Here is a 21,448-nt window from a genome sequence, read left to right as displayed (position 1 = left end):
TTCACACATATAACTTTGATCTTATTAAAATTTTTGTTAACCACAGCCTAATGGGCATTAGCATAATGGTATTTGGTGAGTTCTTATTTGTTATAATAACTAAACCCCAGTTTACCACTAATATATTATATGAAACATGTCAGCAGTTAATCAGTTGTATAAAAATAGAAATCAAGCACATGAAAAATCTCACTGTTTTAAGAAGACAAAACTCAAGAATAATGTCTTCTATAATTAGAGAAATATTGGAGAAAGAATGAGCAATAATTATAATTTTATTCATTCACTCATCCATTTAATGACTATGCTGTGCCAGGCACTGTACTAGGCACTGGAGAAATAGAATTGAACAGAGAAACTCCTTACTCAAAAGGAACTTACTTTCCACTGGAAGGAGGCTGACAATAAATGACACTTTCCGATAATTATATGTTTTTTAATAAAATGAAAACCTGGTAAGGAGATGAAGAGTGATAGAATGAGTGGTTATAAAAGATCCCTTTGAGTGACTGACAGCAGAACAGACATGTGGATAAAGTGAAAGAATAAGCCATGTGGATGTATAAGGGCCAAGCTTTCCAGACAGAAGGAATAACAGTACACAGGTTTAGAAATTAGTAAGACAGCCAGAATTTTAAGAACAAAAGTGATTCAACTAAGACCATACAGTTGATAAAATCTGATGTTGAGGAAGTAGCGAGGAGCCACCTCTTTTAGTAATTTGTAGGCTGAGATTAGATTTTATTCCAGGTGTGCTAGAAGTTATTGGAGCGTTCTGAGCAAGATGTGATAATCTGGTATGTCTTTTAAAAATAACTTTCTGGTCTTTGGATGAAGAACAGACTCTAGTTGGTCAAGAATGAAAGCAGGGAACCAATTAGGAGGCCTTGTTAAGAGTCTAGGAGATATGAAGGTGTGACTAGGTAGATAGCGGTAGAGATTGTTTGCCATATGTACATAAAGTAAACTATTTTTCCTAAAAGTGCACACAGAGGCAAGCATTTGTTCACATTATATATTGCAAACAGTTGAGGAAGGTGTGATCTCACTTATAAGTGATAGTATGTATAATTAACCTGATTAAATATCTTAAAGTATTTCCAATGTATCCATATGCAGTTGCTATTTTAATTATTTTACCCACTTATTAAGGATTTCAAAACATCATAGGAAAGAAAAAAATACATAGAACTGGGTTTTTGTTGTTAAACTACAAGAACTTACAGAAGGGTATATGAGATGTTTCCTGGACCAAATCAAAAATAATGTTATTATGTTCTTTGATTAGTAGGACTTCATAAATGTTCTCAATATGATCAAATTTGGAGTTATTGTGCTATTAAGATATGCTTTTATCTATTTTTATATTAGAGAATTGAATAGATCAAAATGTATAGTTATCATTTTTCATTGAGACTTTAATCAAATGATTGCCATTAGCTATATAACTCCATAAAAAGAATTATTCTGTTCTCCCTAGATGGTTAGTTCACTATAAATTGTATTACTGTACCAATAAATCTTACTTCTAGAGTAAAATCAGAAAAAGAGTTTAATTTAAAAATTCTCTGAGTGATTTTCTTTGAAAATTTTTAGTAAGTTAAATTGAAACTGTATTCAGCAAATATTTACTAAGCAGTTTCTAAGTGTCAGATTTTGTCTAGTGCCTGAAGGATGTTAGAATGATTATGATCATAGGCCTGCATAAGACAATTTAGAAGTTTCACATAGAATGATAGAATATTAAATTGATAATAAATTAATAACGTAGTCACTTCCCAGACATCTTTGTAAAATTTCCAGGGAGAAATACTTTGCCATTCCCTTTAGTTCAGAGCTATGTGCTTTGATTGAAGGGAATGCCTGTAGGTGTCAAAGTAATCACACTCTCATAGAAACAGAAACAATACAATTACAACGATATGTATATTTAACCTTTCATATCATATTAGTTGAGTTAAATTTGAAAAAAATCAGCAATAACACAACAAATTATTGTTAATAGGTTCAGTTACATGGTTAAGTTTACAAGTGCTATAAAAATTCATTTAGAAGAAATTAATGTTTATAGAATGTTCAGAAAGGTTCACAAATAAAAAGCAACCGAGATGTGTCTTATAGAATTTGCATAGTGACAAAAAGGGAAGATCATTTTGGGCTGGAAAACACAGAAATAGTGTAGCAGAAGAAATGGTCATGATGTATTTGAATGATAATACAAGAAAATAGTGGGAAATGAGTATAGTTAAGTCATCTTTGGAGCCATACATTTTAAAATATTTCTTATTGATTTTCTGTGAGAGGAAGGGAGATGGAGAGGGAGATAGAAACATCAATGATGATAATGTATCATGAATCAGCCACCTCCCAAATGACCCCCACTGGGGGTTAAGCCTGCAACCCTGGCATGTGCCCTGACCAGAAATAGAATAGTGACCACTGAGCCATGCTGTCTGGGCGCCATGCTTTTTAAAACTCTCACAATTGTTTTTTTCACCTATAAAAAGGATATCACATTACAAATCTGATAGAGCTGTTTTGAGGATTAATGGAAGTGATTTGGGCAAAGAATATAACTGTTTGCACCCCTAATGGCCACATTTAATGCTACCTAGTACTCTGATATTTCTTTTGCCAGCTGCTGCCACCCTACCAATTCAAGCCTTTGTCAACTCAGACTCTTTCTTTAAGCTGCACCACTAGTATAATAGGTAGAATGATTTGGTAAATCCTTTGCTAAACCAATCAGGTAGAAGTGAGCTTTCCCTTTTCTTTGTACTATTCATATGACATAATAATTCACTTATATTTATTTTTCTTTTGCTAAAATAGATTTTAAAACAATTTTGACCACTAGTTTCTTCTAATACAAGATTACTTTATTCCTTAAAATAATAAAATCAATTACTGAATCTATTTTCATCAAATCATAACCTATATAAACAAAGATAAAAACTTCTTGAATTGTTTCATTTTACCATCAGGCTCTTTTCTTCCACTGCTCAGCCTTTAATAATATGAAATTTGATGAGAAAATACCACATCTATCATTATAAACATCTTTATTATAATGACATTTTTATTAGATTTCAAAATGATCATATTATTAGTAGACTTGTAATGAAATTAGATCTTATTTATGGAGAATGCTATTATGTATAAGTAAATACTCATATTTTCTGCTGCAAGATAATCCTGAAGATTGTTTAACTGGATTTAAAAATATATTTGATGTGCAATTAGAGGCTGCTTATTTTTGATAATTAATGTTTAATAAGTTTATGTGCTTTGCTATTAATAGTAACAATTAAGTTCTAATTAATTAATCCCCATAACTCATTAAATCCCACTGGCTGAGGATGTAGTTAAAAAAACCAATTGTAGTTTTTTTTTTAAATTAATAGACTTGTATTAGAGAGGTTTTAGGTTTACACAAAAATTGTGCAGAAAATAGAATTTTCATATACCTTCTCCCATCCTACCACTCTCCTCCCCCTAGTTTCCCTTATTAACTGCTTCGATTAGTGTAGTACCTTTGTTACAGTTGATGAACCGCTATTTACACATTATTATTGGCTAACATCTATACTTTACATTAGGATTCATTCTTTGTGATGCTCGGTTTTATGGATTTGCAGGGTTATGTACCCACCGTTGTAGTTTTTGCAGAGTAGTTTCACTGCCCTAAAAATGTTATATGGTCCATCTATTCATTTTTCCCTGTTGTCTTGAAACTTTGGTGACCACAGATCTTTTTACTCTCCATAGTTTTGCCTTTTCCAGAATGTAATGTAGATGGAATCATTCTCTATAAAACCTTTACAGACTGATAGCTTTCACTTAGTCACATGCATTTAAGGTTCTTCCATGTCTTTGATGGCTTGATAGCTCATTTCTTTTTATTGCTGAATAATATTTCATTACATGGATGCATCATTGTCTGTTGATCCATTTATTTTTTATGAAATGTTTAGAAGTGTCTGTTTATAGTTTTTTTTCCTAAAAACTAATTTCTTTTGTGATTTAAAGTATATTACTATGTAACTTTTGTCTTTTTCATTTTATATTTGGAATCAAAATTTTATTTTAAGCAATGCTGAGTAAATTTTAAAATTTTATATATGAATGGTCACTATTATTAAGATAAGAACAACTTTTTTGAAATCATGTATGGGGTCTTTTCCCCCCATCATCATTTATCCCCTCTGTGCTTTCTTCCATCTCCACCCCACCCCCTTGCAATCACCACACTGTTGTCCATGTCCATGAGTTCTCTCTTTTTTTGCTCAATCTCTCCAACTCCCTAACAACCTACACTATCTGCCTGCTCTCTATCTATGAGTCTCTCTCAATTTTGCTTTGTATTTCAGCTTATTTTGCTTTGTTCACTAAGTTCCACATATGAGTGAAATCACATGGTATTTGTCTTAGAATAAATATATGTTATTTGAATTGTTTCATAACTTTTGTTTATATTATATTTTGAATTAAACATTTTTACTAGTTCAAAACATATTCACTTATATGCTTTACTAGAGGCCCTGTGCACGAATTGCCCTGTGCACAAAATTTGTGCACTGGGGGGGGGGGGGGGGTCCTTCAGCCCAGCCAGCCCCCTCTCAAAGTCTGGGAGTCCTCAGGGGATGTCCTACTGATGGCTTAGCCCCGCTCCCCATGGGATCCCCCCTATGGGGAGCAGGCCTAAGCCACAGTCTGGCCTCCCTCTGCGGGCTGATCTGGGGCTGCTGGGGCCAGGCAGCAGCGGCAACTTGGCCACAACCCCCTGACTCCGCTCCAGGCCTGCTGGGGCCTGGCAGTGGCGGTGGCTTGGACACGCCCTCCTGCCTCTGCTCCGGGGCTGCTGGGGCCCAATGGCAGTGGCAGTTTGGGCACAACCCCCTGCCTCCACTCTGGGGTTGCTGGGGACCGGGCCGCCCCCCTGCATGTAGTTCTCTCAGGCTCTGGATCACACCTGCATGTTGTTCTCTCAGGCTCGGGGCTGCGCCTGGCCCCTCCTCCTGAGCTGGTCATGACCATTATGACATCCTGGCCTAATCTGCATATTACTTCATGTAGATAGATAGATAGAGATAGAGATAGAGATAGAGATAGAGATAGAGATAGAGATAGAGATAGAGATAGAGAGATATAAATAGATATGTGGTGAAAGTTTGCTTTCCCTGTGCCTGGAAGAGGGAGGTTACAAAATGAAGCCACACAATGATAAACTGTGTTGTACACATATTTAGCCCCCAGACAGAAGCAAAGCCCCAATTCATGTTGTTCATTTTTTTAACCTGGAATCTTTGCTTCTTAAATTATCATTTTCTTTCCCTAACAAATTTGTTTACTTTGCAAACCATTTTTACTTCTTTTTTTTCTCTCTCAGAGGCAGTGCTTTCTCCTTCCTGTGCAACATATTCCATCTGCATAAACTCTGCACCTATCCTCTAAACTCTCAGAGACTATAGTCTATTAATCACTACCCTTGCTTCTATGCATTTCTTTTCCATCTCTATGAATTATTTCATAAGTAAATAAGTGAATTAAAGAATGATGTCTCCCTGATTATTTCATCTCTATTTTCTGAGATGCATGTCATCGTTGTTTCTAGGTATAGATTTCAATAGCTTATTTTTCTATATATGTGTGTCTATATATACATAAAGATATATATATATGTATATAAATATATACTATATGAAGATATATGTGTGTGTGTGTGTGTGTGTGTGTGTGTATATCCTATATAATAAAAGCCTAATATGCTAAGTGTCCAATCATCAGGTCGGCCATTCAACCAATCAAAATGTAATATGCTAATGCTATGCTAAGGCCACTCAACTGCTCGCTGTGATGTACACTGACCACCAGGGGGCAGACACTCCAACCAGTAGGTTAGATTGCTGCTGAGGTCTAGCCGATTGGGTCTGAGCGAGATAGGCCAGACATGCCCTGGAGCCTTCCCACAGTACCTCCCCCAGCTGGCCAACTTCCAGCATCCCTCCCTGGCTCTGATTGTACACTGGTGGTTCCTTGGCCTGGCCTGCACCTTTTCGCAATCCGGGCTGAGGGACTCCCTCCTCCCCTCCCCCCCCCATGCACAAATTTTGTGCACTGGGCCATATATATATATATATATATATATATATATATATATATATCTTTATTGTTGAAAGTATTAGAGATGTCTTATTTTTTCCCCCATTGACCCCGTTTAGTCATTCCCTGTCCTCCACCCCAGGCCTTCACCACACTAGTCTGTGTCTATGGGTTATTTTATATGCATACAAGTTCTTTGGTTGATCTCTACCCTTCTTCTCACCCACCCCCATCCTTTCTCTGAGATGCCACAGTCATTTCCATGCTTCTGTGTCTCTGTCAATAGCTTAGTTTTATGTCCTGGTTCCAAGGCTCAACAATTAGCTCTATTAAAAGGAACAGGTTTTTAACTTCCATGAATTCAGTTTTCCTATCTTACCATAGTGCCTGTTGCATAGAAAATGCTTAAGGGATATTAGTAATCATTATTGTTAAGTTGATAATTTCTTGATTTATGAATATGATGATAACTTCCCAGGACCCTAAAGACCTATTTTCTTTCCTAATTTTTTCCAAACACGAGGTTTTGTCTTATTGCATGACATTTGTATAAAAACAATATTATTGAAATCTGTAAGACATCATGTAATTATCAACAAAGTAATTATTAACTGTACACTTAATATAGGTGGACATATAATCTAAAATTTAAAAAATAGTTTCAAAAAATTACATAAAAATTTAACATGACAAGCTTTAAATTGTGGTTTGTATTTGTAGTTTTGTGTTGTTAAAAAGTCCTCAAATGTACTGTTAGAAAGTTCCTTTTTTAAAATCCTCACCCCAAGATATTTTTAATAGATTTTAAAGAGAGAGAAAGGGAGAGAGAGAGAGAGAGAGAGAGATCGATTGGTTGCCTCTAATATGTGCCCCGTGCCCCAACCAGGAATCCAACTACTAACCTAGGTATGTACCCTGTCCAATAATCGAACCCGAAACCTTTTTGGTCTGTGGGATTACACTGCAACCAACTGAGCCGCCCGGCCAAGGCTGGAAAGTCACTTTTTATAAATTTTACTGGGGGTCATGTCAAATTATAAACTGTAAAAATTAATTATCTTTATGGAATTAGAAAGCTAGCATTGTGATACTGTATTCATACTAATTTGAATCAGTTTTCAATTCTCACTCAAATTAAATTAATATAACACTAATAACCTAAAAAAATCTCTTTTCTAACCAACAAGAGTCTATCAAATTCAAACTATTCATGTTCAACAACCAAATATCTGAATAGGCCTGAATGGCGAGACCTAGATTCGAAGCAGGTTGGTGTTAAGCCACGTAATGTGTCTTCCAGTAGAAACCTTCTCTGAAGGCTTACCTTATGAGCAAGCTACGCATTTAAAGTTCCTAGGGGTAGGCATTCAGTTCTTTCAGAGATATGCTATCCTTTGTGTTGTCTGACCATCTAAACCAAACATTTCTCACAACCTCTCTTCACTGATGGTTTCAGGTCTGTCGATCTTATTCTCAAGAATTAGTATAGACACATAGTAATGGTTTCTTCAGTCATTAGAGAATCAAGTTCTTCTTTTGATTTGTTTTAGTATGTGGAGCAATGTTGTTTCCCTCTCATTATCCCAAAGAAATACATACCCAAAACAATTAAAAGAATACCAATTTTCCAGTTTTCTTATATAATCCCAGAAACTGTAGCACACTGCTGAAACCACTGTCAGTCCAGTCAAAGGGCATATGCATATTCTGTAGCTTCTGCAATTGGAGGGAATGCAATTCTTTGCTTGGCTTAAGCCCTACACCTTCCAAAACCCAACTGCAAAACGCGAAGGCTGCTGTGGTCCCAACTTGTGTCAGTTTGTTCTGGGCTGGCAGTCTCTTTCTGATTTTTTAGGGAAATAACTTTGTCTCTCCATAGCTACTCTCAAAGATACTCTATCCAAGCATCTGAGTGGTTCTCTTTCTGCCACACCCCCAGAATGCAGACAATTACATACCCAAAGTAACAGTATTAACAAACCCAGCCGCTTAGAGAAGTTTCTTCCACAAGTCCTCCAACAATTCCTGACCCAAGGAAAAATAGAGGCCCAATTTTATTCTTTAATATGCCTTTCTATTGCTCTCTACAATGAGCATTTCTATATTGTCTGAACACTCAGTATGTTTACAAAAAGAAAAGGAAAGTAGAAATATAATTTCTCATCATAGATGGAATAGATGCCTTTGTTATTTTAAAATATTTTAATTATTTCTTTCATATATTAGAGCTTAAGTTCATCCCTGACAGATGGTTATAACATAATGAGTGAAAACATTAGTAATTTAACATATTTAAGCTACCGTGGAAAATTAGCGACTTCATGAAAATTGAAAAACTCATTTCCTAATGCGATTTAGATTTAGGCAATGCTGCAAGAATTCTCATTAAATAATATAAAAACAAATTAGAGATATAGAAAGAAAAATCAGGGACAGTAAACACCATCATATTAAAATATGATTTCACAATGTTAACTATTTAAAGACTAACTGCTTTTACTGGTAACTGCACTTTTTCTTGTTAAAACAAGAAAAGAGATGTTTATTATCAGCTAAATGATTTGAGGTAGCTATTATTATAAGCATTTAGAATTTGACCAACATATTTATAAAATTATAATTGACTAGAGGCCCGATACACGAATTCATGCACTGATGGAGTCTGGCCGGCCGCCCTCATTGGGGCCTATCAGACCTGCTGGTCAGGGGAAGGGCTGCAGGCTGTTGGCCAGCTGCCCTCCCCTCCCCCGTTGTACTCCCAGTCAAGGGACAATTTGCATATTAGCCTTTTATTATATAGGATATTAAATGACTTTTAAAGTTGAGATTTAAAGTAAGTATCTTTTAGTGGTGTAATAATTCAGGTACTGAATGTATAATTGTTTCTTCAGCATTTTCATCATAAGGTTTTTTCTTTCCCTTTATACTTGCAATAAATCTTGGTTTGCTAATCCAGATGCACATAGAAATGAGTAGGAGAGGAAAGCAGTGAGGAATGTTTTACATGTTAATTCAATCTTTACTGAGACAATTGTCAAGTGTAAAGTCTTTGTTTTAATTTGATTACTGATTTCTTTCTTGACTTAGAATTTTTCTTTTCATTTTTATGTTTCTCTCTACAGAAAGCTGACCTTGCAGTTGCTCCACTGGCTATTACCTACGTTCGCGAGAAGGTCATCGACTTTTCCAAGCCCTTTATGACACTTGGAATAAGTATTTTGTACCGCAAGCCCAACGGTACAAACCCAGGCGTCTTCTCCTTCCTGAATCCTCTCTCCCCTGATATCTGGATGTATATTCTGCTGGCTTACTTGGGTGTCAGTTGTGTGCTCTTTGTCATAGCCAGGTAACATGCTCACTTTTGTGATTTTTTTGGCAATTGTTACCTCCTTTTTCTAACTAATAATTGTCAAAAGTCACAATCAGTTTTCTTTTTATTTCCCAGTTGGGTGCTGAAGAATAATGACCTTTTACATGTCACATATCTTATTAAGATGTCCTAGGATACCTTTTGGGGCAGAAAGAATGCTGGTTGTGTCAGTAAGCTATAATTGTGGTAGAGTTTACTCTTTTTCATCAGAATCTAAAAGAAGTCCTAATCACCATGAAATAAAAATCATTTTTTCATTCTGAAGAGTTCTCTTGAACCAGAATGCAAAATATTAGTATGTTTTACTAATTTGAATTAATAAATCATTCATAAATATGGTAAAATTTAAAAGGAAGCTTTCTGGCCTTTACAATCCACGATATAGCTTAATTGAGGTGGCTTTTGCTTCTTTATTATTTTGGAGGTGGAAATTTATAATCATTTTTCATTTATGCTTACCTCACTATAAATTTTTAACAATTAGATTATTTCAAGATGATTTAGTTTTCTTTTGCCTTCATTAAGAACATAAAACCATCCCTCAGGACTCAGAACACCATGAACTTGAAATGAACTTGAAAGTCACATATTCATTATAAACGTTGAATTTTTATATTTTAGTGCATATCAGAAAGATAGCTCTCAACCCAACATGAGTTCGGATTCTACTATAGGTCTTTCATGTTGGTAAGTTTGATAATGTATGACTATAAATATGTTTTGCCTTATCATTAAAATTAAATATGTATTTTTAAAAATTACATTAAATAGGTGCTGCCAATCAAGGTAACACTAAGGATATTTATCTTTCTTTGAACTTATTAATTTTACAATGAAGTCATATATATTTTCCCAGCAGTAAAAAACATTTTGTTCACTCAATTAAAAAGAAAATAAAATCAGTTATAGATGTAGCATGCTATTCTTATATATTGTTATATATTTTCTTTTTATAGTAATACACAAATATTTTCATATATTTATACGTACATATTATACAAATGTATATTTCACCTAATTGGTTCAATATTAATACTTGAGTTCTTCATACAATTATCATTTACCTTTGATAATTTGTATTGGAACCATTTATACATATAACTTTTATTGCTGTATGGTACAGACTGTTAACATTTTTATTTGAAGTTTCTGTTCCTAAAATGGAGATATTGGAGTGTCAAATTCTTAAGCTTTGAGCTTTAGTTTTTTCCATGTCTTTTGAAAATAAAATAGCCTTCTCATTTTTGAGCATCTTTGGTCAAAGTATATCAATTTTATAGCGACTTACATGAGCTATCTTGTTTCATATATATTCAGAATACATATGAGTTCAAGGATCGCAGTTTAAATTCTTCAGTGGCTAAAGATCACTGAAACCTGTCCACAGGACCAATAGTTAAATACTGCAAAGTATAGAAAAAAACAAAGTTTAGAAAAAATATGCAGGTGCACCTGTTTCTATTATATACTAAATGGTTAGCTATTCTATATTAAATAATAAATAATATACATACTTGGTAAAATAATTTATAATATAAAAATAAACTCTTCATAGATTTTTCTCAGAATATTTTGTTCAATTCTCATTATTAAATACTTTGAAGATTGCCAAGTTTTTAAAAATGCAGTAAAATCTTAGATTAAAAGAAATTTTCCTAGAGTCCTTTAAAATTCTAAACTAAACCTCCAAACTAAATGAATTTGTATAATTAAAATCCATTCTGACATGGTATTGAATTCTTGCTATCATGGAAGAAGTTCATGATGTGCATATAAAGAAAAAATTCCTACTTTCACTTATAGAACTTAATTACCTTTCTAATTTAAATGGAATTGTGATATTTGTTACCAATTCACAATATTTGTAATATTTTCATTTTACCAATAAATAAGTCCCATTGGCCTTGAATTAAGTTCATAAAATATTTGATAATTACTTAAATATTTTTATGAATGTCATATTTAAATATTCTAAATGATTTGTATCATATTTCACTGGAGAGAAATACACAATGATAAAAAAACATTATACAAATTCTTAGTTATCCTTAGAATGCCAGATTTTTGGTTTATTGAATTATCTGCTATATCACAGTATTAACAATATTAATTTTATGATAAATTAAGAACTGATCATAATTGTTAGAATTTATGTTTTTAAAACTTGGATTTAAAAGTTGATTGTGACTGTGATACCTTTGTAAAATTTTCCATCACTATTATTTTATATGGAAATGATAATCCTAAAAAATACTTAACAAATGCTCTAAATTTTTAAATCAGTATTAACAAAGATATATGGTCTTATTTGTTTTTCTGGGTATGGTTTTATAATCTATGTTCTCTTGCAAACAGTTGCATTATTGATTATAGCATAATGACACAACCAGCATGCTTATCTGAAGTACTTAAGAGATCTTATTTAGGAGTAAAGATGAACCTGGGGTACTGCGTTCTAGACATAGAATGGCCTTATGCCAGGTGTCCTAACAATAGCTCTTGGATGTCAGAGGATTAGAAAGAAATATTGCCCGTGATGGGCTTGTAGCTATCGTATTTGCCCCTAAACACTTCCCTCTTTCTATTCTTTTTTCTTTGACCTGGGTATATTAGTGTAAAAATGTCAGTTAATCATATAAAAACTGGTCAGGGAAACCATCCTTTACACTAACAATGAGAGGTATTTTTCACCTTGCTTCAAATATTTCCTTTAAGAAAGAACAGATGCTATTGATACAATAGAAACTATAAGGTGAGTCGATTTAAATTCCCATAATATTAGCAATTTCTTAATATTTTAACTATAGTTGTCTCAAAGACAACCAGAGATCTTCTGAAATACAACATGTAAATCTTGGTCTATGGTTCTTAGTAGTTTGTTATACAGAGATGACTAACTAAAGACCAAACTTAAAATAAAGGAATAATAGTATACTCATTTCCCTCCAACAGGATTGATGTAACCTTAATAATTATCCACTGAGTATATGAGAACATTGCATATTTTATTCTAAGGTTGGAATTTAAAAATAAAATGCAAATAAACTCTGGAAAAGAAAAATAATACTATACTAAATTTTGTAGTAAGGGTATCATTACACAGAAATTTCTTAGATTATTAAATGAACAAATGGGTATGGTCAAAATAGGAAAAAGTAAAAGAAGGTAATCAACATTGACTAACCTGACCTTCTTAGGAAGAATAGCAATTAAAAAGAATATTTAATGTGTCAAATACATAACATTAGTTTTTCTAAGTAAAAAAGAATATACAAATTTCTTATATATTTTTGCATTTACTTGCTTTGCATTATTTTTAGAACATTAGAATGCTGTTTGTTGTATAACTGCATAATGCAGTAGGGGGTGTTTCCCTTAGAATCCGCTCAAGGGTTTATTATTACTGTGACCACCAGGACTGTTTTGACATATGTTTTGGCTCCAACATGGTCTGTGGTCACAAGATGACAAGGCTATTGCCTTACTGAGAGTCTTTACACTTGTAAAAGTATTCTGTATTTCTCTGGGCACTCAGAAGTAAAGATGTTCTAAACATAGGGTTTTTGATGGTTTAACCAAGCTCAGAAAACCGTGTCCAAAGTGCTTGCATTAACAGCTTTGATCTTGGCTCCTGACTAATGTGCAATAGCTTTTATATTCCTATCACAATGATGGGTGACATTTAATGTACGGTGAAGGGCAACAATGAATTATTATGCTCTTGGAAATGGATTACTGTTTTGGTGGGATGTTCAATGTTAAACTAATCTGCTGTCACAAAGACGATTGTCACATTGAAATGAAATGCCAATTTTGTTGTGTGCCTTTGTCACCAACTTGCCCACCTCTTACTGTAACACCATTTCAGTCTTACCTTTCCATAATGTAATTTTAAATATATGTTACTTTTATTTTTTTAGCCTTTTTTTTTTTTTAGTTAAGTAAATTGTGGGGAAGCTTATCTGCTGTGCCTCTTCCTATTTGGCCATTTCTCTGAAATTTACTGAAAATTTGTTTTAAATCATACTATTTTGCTAATATGCCTTTCACACATATGAAAGTGATTGTTAACATTGATTATATTAACAAATATTTCAATTATGGACCCCAAAGTCAACATTGATTGCAAAGAAATTCACTTTGAAATATGTTTATGCAAAGGATAAGGTAACTTCTACCTTAAGAGTTTTCTTCCACAATTGTTATTTGGTAAACCCATTATAGAATGATTTACTTCTGTCTACTTTGTAATCAGTATTATTACTACTGATTACAAAGTAGACCAGGAGTCACTAACTGGGAACATAATTCTTAGTTGGTGTAATCAGTAGAACCAAACTAATTGAAACTAAGGTGATCAGTGACTTCTTTTCAGGTCTGGTGAATATGGAATCGGAATAATTGAGGCAGGTGAGATTTTCACTGAAATTACATAGAGAATCTCTTCTTTACCCTATAAATGTGAAGATGAACTTATTTTTTACGTATCAATTTTATATTTTATTAGACATTTGAAAGATTTGAGAAAAATTAGTGAAAAATGGCAATTTAAAATTAAAGTGCTTTTTTTCTATAATCTGTAATCAAATACTTGTTGACATATTCTTCTAAAGATAATTGTGCTTGAGTATCTTTTAAAAATTTGCACCTCTTTCCAAATTATTTTTTCACAAATATTTTTATTATTAGGATGAAATTAAGTATAAATGCAAAGGCAGAAGTTTGATAGCCTATTTTTATTTTTCATATTCTATGGATAAAATACTTAACTGTCTTTCCTTGCCTCCATCACCAAATTTATTTCAGATTTCTAAAAATGAAAAAGCTGCCTGTTCAGTCATTGCAAATGGATTCACCCACTCAAATATATTGACCAATCAGTCTCTGGGAACTATAGTCACCCAATGATCATTTGTTTAAATTTAAAAGTCTTACAATGTCTAGCTCAGTAAATCAGATACTAATTTTAATAAATTACAGTAGCTCAGTAAATCATGGATACTAATTTTAATAAATTACAGTCTATAGATTCACATTAAAAAACTCAAGAATGCTAAAAACTTGAATGATTATTAAATTATATTTGCTACCAAAATATGGCACTTCTATTTTTAAGGAATCCTTTATGGAGCATGTAATTATATTTTACATACACATTTCCTGATAAGAAACAGTAGTCTTGTAAGTAATTAATTTTTTCTTTGAAAGCTTTTGAAAAGTGATATAGTAGCTTCTTTGACAGTTGCTGCCATGTCTCGGATATTTCTAAGGTTAAAAACTAATACGACAAAAACAATACTGTGAATTACTTGTTTCACTTCCTTTATTTCTTCCTTTTTTTTTTTTTTTTTTTTGCTATAGGGAAAAAATTATTTGAGGTGATCTTTAAGAACCAATAAGATTACTAGAACCAAGCATTTTTCAGCAAGTGATGTGCTTATTCTCCCATATTTTGCAATATCTACATAGCTACTTCTCTCATAGCTGCAGAACACTGAATTGTGTGTCAGAAGCCATCTCCCTAGCTTATTTTGTCTGTGTTAATTATCAAAACAAAACTGCACTTCTGTTTTTCTATAACCACCAGGAAAATGATCCCCTTGGACTTTTGGAGTGGTTGTCAGTCACCTAGGAAAGGTCTTCAAATTTCTAAACTATCCCAGGAAAATCAGTGTCCTTTTAAAAAAGTGACCAGTTTCTTTATGAAATATTTTCATCTACAATGTCTAGTCAAGCGAGGCAAAGCTTTTATATGAGATACACCTTGAAATAGTGGAATCTGTGCAAGAAGCCAGAGCAACAAAGAAAACAAGGAAATACATAAATGTTCACTAGGGGTTTTGTTTGTTTATTTTATTTCTATGTGTTTTTTGTACAACGATGGAGTACTCTGCTCACAAAAAGGCAGTTGTCTTGAGAAATGGACAGAAATAGGTCAGTTGTTTTTTTTTTTTCTTTTGATGGTAAGCATGACACCTGAATTAGTAAAATTTTTATCTGGATAAAGCTGACTTTATGCTGTAGATTCTTTGGTGTAGGAGTTCTTTCAAATGGATGTTTTCCTATATAGTCTTGTACTGGGCTGGTGAGTACAAGTCATTGAGTGAGAAGAGGAAGAAAAATGATACATACTGCTTGTCAACAATAGCCGGGTTATATTTGAGGATCATGGAGAGATTAATTTATTAGCTTCTTTTTTCAGTAACCCTATGTTTGTTTGTTTGTTTATTTGTTTGTTTTATCACCATTTATCCCCCCTTTACTCTCTTCAGGCTTCCCTAACCCGATTTCCCTCTGCTAATGACCATATTATTGTCTATGAGCTTGTTTATTTGTTTGTTTTGGTTTATTTTGTTATCTTAATCCCTTCACCTTTTTCACCCAGTCCCTTACTCCCTCCCCCTCCCATCCTACAGCTACAAGTTCCTATTTTATTAGTTTATTTTGTTCAGTAGATTCCACATATAAGTGAAGTCATATGGTATTTGTCTTTCTCTGACTGGCTTATTTCACTTAGCACAATACTCTCCAGGACCATCTCGGCAAAAGGTTATGGGTGGTTATAAGGAACAAATAGATATACACCCCTTATCCCCTACCACCGCCCCCCCAAACACATCATACCTCTGGCAAATGAGATTAGAGATATTTTCCTTTGTTTGATGCTATTATTGTTATACTTTTACAATTCTAATTTATTATAGGGAGGAAAGTTCTAAAAAAAACAAAACATATTTAGAAGAAAACAAACTTAGGAAAGAAACTTGCATCAACTTGTTTAATTCACCATCCACTTTTTTCTTATAAGATTTTAGGGAAAAAGAGTTGGCTACCTTTCTTTTTGTTTTTAAGTAAATCTTTATCAAATATTTATACTACATGTTAGCCATATATTATATAATAACAGGTGATAATAGACTCACCTAAGTTAGCTTCACATCTAACGTATGTATTTCTCTTTAGATCTGCAAATAAGGAAGCTTAAAAAGTATTCTCCATCACTGAGATACTTAAAGAAGAGACATTAGCAAGCCACACATAGCAGATTTGCCTCATAAACCCAATGCTAATTTTCCTCCCCTGAAAATTACTAGCAGCATATAGTAAAAGCTACATTGTGAGCTTATTTTGGGAGACTCAAATGCTATAATTTATATTGTTTTGATTTTTTTCATAATTCATTGATGTAGAGAAATATCATCAATATTAAATGAAAATGTATGGACGTAATTCTTATTGGTAATTTATGACTTTATTTCTTCATGCTATGTAAAATAACGCACTCTATCCAAATAATTAATGAGTAGGAGATTATAGTGTCACCAACCAGTATAACTTCATTCATTAGAACATGTCACAATACCTTAATTGCTATAATTTTTTTACATTTCATTACATAATTACATCATTCAATTTAAATTGTTTTCATATCAATCCTGTTGGGTGTATAAACTTTTTTAGGAAAAATGCCATTGCTCTCTCAAATAACAATAGGAATTTCAATATAATATTAGGATTGAAAGAGCTTGATAGCATCTAAATTCTTTGTAAATAGAGTTAGTAAAATAAATGATAACAGAAACTTCTATTGATTTTCAACACTATAAGATGTGAACTTATCTCTATTAGAAGTATTCTAATTTAAACTCATTATTAAAATTTCATTTGGAAACCCAGAAATAACCTAATTTTTATGACAAAACTGTATGAAGTTATTATAAAAATCTTTAGTATAAAACTATAGTAAGTCTTTCTATTTTGTCTAATGTACATTGGATTAAAAGATAATTTTATTTTCAATAACTTATTTATACAAAGTAATCCCCACCCCACCCCCTTCCTGTATATAACTTAATTTCTTGCTCTTCTTCATTAACCCGACATTGTTTTAGAATACTTAACATTTTCATTTGCCCTAACTACCCCTGAGATGATAAAATGAGGTGAAATGAAATTACAATAGACTTTCCTATTAATATAATGGATTTAATATTTGAAGCAAAGGTGAAATGATAGGTTTTGAATGTTACTGGCATGATAAACATTATAAACAGAATAGGGCTACAACTGTCATCTAAGTTGGTTCAGAATATGCACCTGAATATTATTTTAACATAATAAAATTAGGTAAGTGTTTCCCTGCTTCCCTTACTATTATTGGTATTGAGAACTGGGGTGCTGGGAGGTGTGTTTAAATATAAGTTTAGCAATTAACTAGACTGACTGAAGATATGTTTTGGAAATGAAAATAGTTAGAAATTTTGCTTATAGAAGGAGATGCCAAAATAAGATTCACATTCAGGGAAATGTTGATTTCAAAATTTCATATCACTACTGCAATTTTCAATTAGGGCTCCAAATTTTTTAATAAGGAAAATATTAAAGTTAATTTTTAAAATCTTCTACCAAAAATCTGAAAATATATATATATGTATTTCTTAATTCAGAAATTTGAGTTGAAAACAAAAATAGTGAATGCTTTCCAAACATACTTCAGTTGCTTTAGATACTCAACTACATATGCAGTGCATAGACTTGATTTTTAAGTATTTTATTTGATAATATGTAATTATATTTGATTCAATAGTGTGTAATTTCAAAGGGTATTTAGTTGGAAGAAAAGAAAACTCACAACTCATTAAACCTTGTGAAACTTTTATTAAAATTAATTTATAGTTAAAAATTCACCAAGGGAAAAAATTATGTGCTTTGCATGTTTATGATACCTGATTTGCTGTTTTTGTATAATCCAGATATTTGCATATTAGCTAAATCCATTTAAATGTCATAGTGATGCTAGAAAACAAAATGCTACTTTCAAATGCTAACTTCAAGTTCTTGTTTATTGCATTATTACTTATTGAGTATCCATTTTTTTAAAAGCATAGTCTGTTTCATTTTTCAGTATTAGAAACCACATGATTTCCTGACTGATCTGAGGACAGTCTGCCTTGAGCCTTTTAATACTGGACTTACTGCTTTTAAAACCCTTAGCAAGTGTGTTGCAAGCTAAACACTTGCTTCTGCTCTGTAAGTCTAAGAGAGAATTCTTTCAAATGTAAATTGTGCTCATATTGATTTTAAAATAATTACCTCTTTAATGCTTGGTACTTCACTTGCAAATAAATAGATACACTGGAAAGAAATCATTGATAGGACTCACCTGTTTTCTTAAGCAATGTTAATATGTGAGCTATTTTCCTTAATATTCCCAATTTAAAGCCACTCTTAATTTAATTTGATTGGATAATTGGCTGTTTTTTTAAAGAAAAAAACACACCAGTATTAGTAGCTATTTTTTGGAGACTATAAAAACCCATTGTATAACTTAAAAAATAAATTCCAGCTTTAAGTGTAGAATTATACTTGTTATTTTACATTTGTAAAAGTAAGTCTGAGTTTTATGGCAAATAAAATAATGCTTTTCTTTGGAAATCTTAAAATGATCAAGATATTATTATAAAAAAGACTTATTTCATAACAAGAAAACCAATCTTAGCTAGTTTAAAACTTAAGTAGGTTGTAGTATAGTATTATGACTTACATTTATTTAAAAAAATAAATTTATTTGGATAGCAATAGATCACAAGGATCTGAAGCCACCCTATTGTTGAAGTTAATTTCCTACATCAAATATACATTTGTAAAAAGAAATCAGAAGGAATACCTACATTTTGAAGACATTTATTATTTATTGTGTCTAGTGTCCATTAATAGCTAATAGTGATATTTATTTTTCCTCAAGATCATACTTTTACTAAAAATTTATCTCTATTTAAATTTGTCATTAATAAATTACAAATAAATAGAACTGATCACTGTTATCATCTCATTAAGCCCTTCCAATCCATTCAGATCTACTTAATAATATGTTCTATGGCATATTATTGCAGCATTCATATACAAATAACCCTTGTACTTCACTCTGTGTATGGTGACTTTCTGGTACTAAAACTACCACTTATACAATATTAAGATTAATTAATGAACAATGTAAGACATTCAAATTTAACATAAATGGTGTGTATTGTTCAGTGGTGTCATAATTATTTAATATCTGGCTGTGGCAAAGAGAGGCTGTGATTTTTAACCACTGCCATTTTTTGTGGTATGACTATGACCAATATCAAGCTACCAATTGAAGAGTCACACTAAATGCAAAGTTGGGAAGATAGGTGCAAAGTTGGCTCTCACAAGCCAGTAAGAGTTGTCTCTAGACTACTACTAATATACTATACCATGCTCAAGTGAAGGGAAAAGCATGGGTCATCAATGTGAACAGCAGTTAATTTAGAGGGAATGAGTTTATACAGATATGGGGGGTATATCAGAAGGATATGGGGAAAATAATGGTAAGATTGTAGAACCTTGAAAGCAAAAGTAAAGACCTGAGTTTTTATGAATACAATTAGAACCTTTGAAGTAATTCTAAACTTAAATAATATTTATCCTTTCATTCACAAAAATAATATTATATAGAAACAATTAGCATGATTTTTAAGTTAACTGAATATTAAAATATCTAAGGAAAAAGAGAAAATGCACTAAGGGAAACTTTGGCTATGCAACAGTCTTATGTAGTTGATGTTTTCTGAATTATTGAGATTCTCTCATTAAACTAGAAAACTTAAACTCATTATGTGGAAAATATTTAACTACGAGCCTGCCAATGTGGCTCTTTGGTTGAGCATTGACCTATGAACCAGGAGGTCATGGTTCAATTCCAGGTCAGGGCACATGCCCAAGGGCTGGATCCCAGTGTGGGGCATGCAGGAGGCAGCCAATCAATGATTCTCTCTCATCACTGATGTTTCTATCTCTTTCCCTCTCCCTTCTTCTCTGAAATCAATTAAAATATTAATAAAAAAGCCCTAGCCAGTTTGGCTCAGTAGATAGAGCCTCTGCCTGCAGACTGAAGGGTCCCAGGTTCGATTCCAGCCAAGGGCACATGCCAGGTTTGCGGCTCTATCCCCAGTAGGGGGCATGCAGGAGACAGCCAATCAATGATTCTCATCATTGATATTTCTATCTCTCTCTCCCTCTCCCTTCCTCTCTGAAATCAATTAAAAATATATATTTTAAAAAAAGAAAATATTTAACAATGAAACAAACTTCATAGCTTATAATTTTTAATCTAAAATTCTTAAAGGAATAAAATTTCAACTCATTCAATAGCAATATTATAAACATTGATTAATGTCCTCTGATAGTTCAGTAATAAGTCCAGAGCTTATGGAAGTAGGAGTAGCTTCACATATGGATAATCAGAAACCTGACAGAACAGTCACTTAATATATAGGGGGATTATTGTTGTCATGGATCTTAAATTAGAGCGGGTGAGACTGAACAGGTACTGAAAAGTGATATCAAGGAACTGGGCACCTTCTATGTACACCATTCATGGACTAAGGCTTTCATCCTCATGACTACAACTCCAGACTTCATACTTGTATCCTAGCCAGGAGGAAGGGAGAAAGAAAAATGGGTAAAAGACAAACAGTACCTTTTAATTCAGAAAGGAAGTTCTTCCTCTAGCTTCATCTGATTGGCTAGAATTATTTTACTTGGCTATTCCAAAGAGGCTGCTGATGTGGTTGTTTTTTATCTGAATACTAGAGGTCCGGTGCGTGAAAAGCATACACTCGGGGGGGGGGGGGGGTCCCTCAGCTGGGCCTGTGCCCTCTTGGCAGGGAGCAGGCCTAAGCTGCCAGTTGGACATCCTTAGTGCTGCTGTGGAGGCAGGAGAGGCTCCTGCCATGGCTCGCCAGCTGTGAGCCCAGCTCAGGGCTTCTGACTGAGCAGTGCCCCCCCTGTGGGAGTGCACTGACCACAAGGGGGCAGGTCCTGCATTAAGCATCTGACCCCTGGTGGTCAGTGTGCATCATAGTGACCGGTCAATCCACTGTTCAGTCGATTTGCATAGTAGCCTTTTATTATATAGGCTATTGCCATCTCAGTTCTTTTGTAAGTAAGGAA

The 21,448-nt window shown here is 33.1% G+C and overlaps 1 protein-coding gene across 4 annotated transcripts in view; it reads left to right on the top strand.

Moving 5' to 3' along the window:
* The window catches only part of GRIK2 (glutamate ionotropic receptor kainate type subunit 2), a 560,389-nt gene that overhangs the window by 407,903 nt on the left and 131,038 nt on the right, over positions 1 to 21,448 (top strand). For all 4 annotated transcript variants that reach the window (XM_070418015.1, XM_070418017.1, XM_070418019.1 and 1 more), the window contains exon 11: positions 9,225 to 9,448. In XM_070418015.1, the coding sequence (XP_070274116.1) occupies positions 9,225 to 9,448 (224 nt within the window). The remainder of the gene's footprint in view (positions 1 to 9,224; positions 9,449 to 21,448) is intronic.

This window comes from Myotis yumanensis, unplaced genomic scaffold (assembly GCF_028538775.1).
Source record: "Myotis yumanensis isolate MYYU_CA2020_CCGP unplaced genomic scaffold, mMyoYum1.0.hap1 SCAF_6, whole genome shotgun sequence".
Lineage (NCBI taxonomy): Eukaryota > Metazoa > Chordata > Mammalia > Chiroptera > Vespertilionidae > Myotis > Myotis yumanensis.
This window is presented reverse-complemented; position numbering and strand designations above follow the sequence as displayed.